Source organism: Poecilia reticulata, unplaced genomic scaffold (genome assembly GCF_000633615.1).
Source record: "Poecilia reticulata strain Guanapo unplaced genomic scaffold, Guppy_female_1.0+MT scaffold_232, whole genome shotgun sequence".
Taxonomy (NCBI): domain Eukaryota; kingdom Metazoa; phylum Chordata; class Actinopteri; order Cyprinodontiformes; family Poeciliidae; genus Poecilia; species Poecilia reticulata.
This window is the reverse complement of record NW_007615026.1, coordinates 280,390-283,847: the sequence shown is the minus strand read 5'-3', so window position 1 is coordinate 283,847 and position 3,458 is coordinate 280,390. Positions and strand designations below refer to the sequence as shown.

At 44.0% G+C, this 3,458-nt stretch overlaps 1 protein-coding gene across 1 annotated transcript in view; it reads left to right on the top strand.

The window, feature by feature from the left end:
* nfatc1 (nuclear factor of activated T cells 1) overlaps positions 1-2,489 on the top strand; it is a 23,037-nt gene extending 20,548 nt beyond the window's left edge. The window contains exons 10-11 of the mRNA XM_008402453.2: positions 5-127; positions 592-2,489. Of these exons, the coding sequence (XP_008400675.1) occupies positions 5-127; positions 592-647 (179 nt within the window). The 3' untranslated portion in view covers positions 648-2,489. The remainder of the gene's footprint in view (positions 1-4; positions 128-591) is intronic.
* The last annotated feature ends 969 nt before the right edge of the window (positions 2,490-3,458 follow it).

The following is a 3,458-nucleotide window of genomic DNA, read 5'->3' as shown; positions in this document are numbered from 1 at the left end:
TTCCCCCAGAACCCGGCCCGGCCCGCGGGCCCCCCGGAGGCCCCTGAACCTGCAGGGCGGGTCCTGGAGGGGGGCGTCAGCATCAAGGAAGAGCCGCAGGAGCTGGACCAGATGTACCTGGATGACGGTGAGAGGAAGCTTCTGATTTCAGAGGTTCTGGTCCGACCCGAAGCCTCTGATCTGCCCAGCAACAAACTTCAGCAAATGATTTTCTCAGCTGAACATTGTGAATAAAACGTACATAATAAAATGATTAAATAGTCAAATATGAAAAGCAAATTTTATTAAAACAATTTAAATATAAAAATTAAAAAATTGTAAATTTTGAAAAGTTCTTAGATGTTCGTTTGTGATTTAGAGGTTTTGTTGGCTCTAGTGGCCTTTATTTGAAAGTAGTTTGACAGGAAAGAAGGTAATGAGAGAGTGGAGACAGTCGAGTGTCACCAGGTCGGGAATCGAACCTGTGACCACCGGCATGAGGACCAAGGCCTCAATATGTGGGTTGTGCTTCGCCCCTGCGCCACCACAGCATCCTGACTTTTAGTTTTGATTGAACTTGAAGGTTTGACTGTGTCTCTGTTCTCCTTCCAGTCAACGAGGTCATCAGGAACGACCTGAGCAGTGACTCCGCCCACAGCCACGCCTAGGCCCCGCCCACAGCCACGCAGACTCCGCTCTCAGCCACGCCTAGGCCCCGCCCTCAGCTACGCAGACTCCGCCCACAGCCTCCCACAGCCCCGCCCACAGCCCCACGTCGGCCCCGCCCACAGCCCCACGTCGGCCCCGCCCACAGCCCCACGTCGGCCCCGCCCACAGCCACATACACACTGGTAGCTTTAGGGTGTGGCCCGCCCCTGATCCTGCCCCTGCAGCCTGCAGGAGGAAATGCGACCAGAACTACTGTGACGGTTCTCCAGGGTCCAAATGTGCCTTCAGGTTCGGATCTTCCATGTTTTCTGGTTGTTTTTTTCCCAAATCCTCTCCGTGAGCGACCGGTCCTCACAGCACAGGATTCTTTCAGTGCCTTTGAACTGGAAACCAGGAGCAACAAACTGAACAGTTCCTGTTTGGAACCTCAGTTCTTCTGAACATCGGTTCACTTAGAGCTTCTTTGGTTCCTGCTGCCGCCATGTTTGTTTCGTCTGCTGGGAACTAAAAAATGAAACAAATGTTTTTTATCCCTTTAACTTTTCCAAAGGAAGCCGTCCAATCAGGGCTCAGCGTCCACCATGCATGTTTCATGTAATGCATTCATGGTCCGTCCTCTGGAGTCGCCCTCTGCTGGCTGGGAGACAGAATGCAGCTGCACAGGAAACTAAATAATAATCAAACATTTATTAACTCATTTAAAGTTTCACTTAACTTTGCAGCAAATCCAGAAATTCAAGCATAAATAATTTTTGTAGACACAATAATTCTGATTGAAATTTTCGACAAACTAAACATTTCTATAAACATTAGCTGCTTGGATCAAATTAAAATAATTAATTTGAACTAAATTCAAGTAAAACAGCTGAATTTCATTATTTAAATCTGTGGATTTAAATCATTTTATCTGTGATCAAACTTATCAAGCAATAATCTAGTTTTCAGTTCGTTTCTACAGGATGATCATTTTAAACTGACTTGTTTTTACATTTCCTGACCGGAGCTGAAGGTTCCTGCAGTTTCAGTCGGTTTTTATACCAAAATGCATTTTTATACTTTATTTTTCACATCTTTCAAAGCTGCATTTTAAATCTTTCAACTTTATTTAGTTTCTTTTCTCTGAATGTGTTTCTGGTTTGAATGATTGAATCAGTTGGTGACATGACCTCTCCCAGCCACCGTACTCCGCTTTGCTTTTCCTCCTGTACACGTTCCAACAGGAAGAGGAAGTGATGTCATCTGTGGATTTCAAACTGGTTCTTTAAAACTTGACCTGCTGCTTTTCTAAAAGCTGATTTTACGAAGCAAACGGAGGTTTAAATATTTATGAGTTTAAAGTTTCTGATCCACTTCAGGACGTTTCAATAAAAACTGATTCATCTGAACTTTTCCTCGTTTTTCGGCCTTCGAGTCGATTCTTTACTTGGATTCAGTTTGTTTGCTGACAGTCGGATGCAAAGCTGAACTGATTTATTGGGAATTATTTTCATACTTCCAACAAACAAACAAACGTTTAAAAGAAAAATGATGAATTTCTGGAAGCTTGAAGAATCTGCAGGAAATGTAAAACCTCCTTCCTGATGCAGGTCGAGTCCAAACCAACGAACTTCTGAGCAGTAAAACCAAATGAAGAGAAAAGTTCAGGTGAAGAATCTAAACGTGATTCTAGAAAATTAAAAACATGAAAATCTGCACAGAATTTCCATAAACCTTCAAATGATCTGAATGTGAATAAAGATCATTTATCTCTAATCTTGGAGAAAAATTAATTCCCTTTGTGATCAAAAGTATTTTGGAATTGAATTCATATGAATCCTGATTGTAATAAATCCTCAATAATCGATCATTTGAACAAGTTTTGTTTTTCTAAAACCTAAACAAATGATTTCAGCATGAAAGTGATTTTCTGAAACGTTTATTGATCTTTTATTGAAATGAACCCAGAACATATTTCAGATTCTCCGCTTTGATCCTGATCAGCTGATCGATCCTCCACAATCAGAAACAGAACCGGACGGTTCGGTCCGGTCTGATCGGCCAGAACCGACCGACTGGAGCAACAAGGAGGTGACAGGAAACGTCTCCTGGTTTTCCTGGAGGGAATCTTCCTGAAACTCAGGATCCATATTTGTGCTGCCGTCGCTCCGGATCAGGTAGAACTCGGTCCGGTTTCAGCCTCCAGCGCCGTCAGTAAGTTTATTCTCATTTTCTGCTTCAGGTGGTTTTAATAACTTTTGATTTCGATCAGTTCAGTTTATTCGGAATAATTTTCGCTCCATCCAGAATAAACGGGGAACTTTTTGTTCCTCTGATAAATTCATTGTTAATTTGCTTCGTCTGGTTCTGGAAGGATTTCTGCTCTTACTTTTTACTTTCACCCAGTTGTCGTGATGTGTTTCCATGGCAACAAGGTATTATTTTTAAACCGAGATCAGCTGAGGAGCAAAAGCTCCGGTGACCTTCAGCTCTGCTGTGTTCCTGGTTTCAGTGGGAGAAGATGGTGGAGTCCTACACCAACCGCTCTGACTGGTGGAGGGGAGGAAAGTTTGCTGGAAGGACGATACCTGGTAACTGGCTCTGATCATCGTCTTCCCCTTCGCCATCGGCCAGCCAGTAACAGCCAAGCTGCTGTGGATCTCCTTCACCGCCAACAAGGCCGCAGATATCCTCAACTGCAACTTGGCACATTTCCACAGCTTCCTGTACCTGGACTTCCACTTCCTGTTCAACAGGTGTTCTGACTATCTGTCATACCCGTCAATCCACCAAACATTTTCTGCCCCTCCCTCCGCCCCCCATGTGTTAGCGGG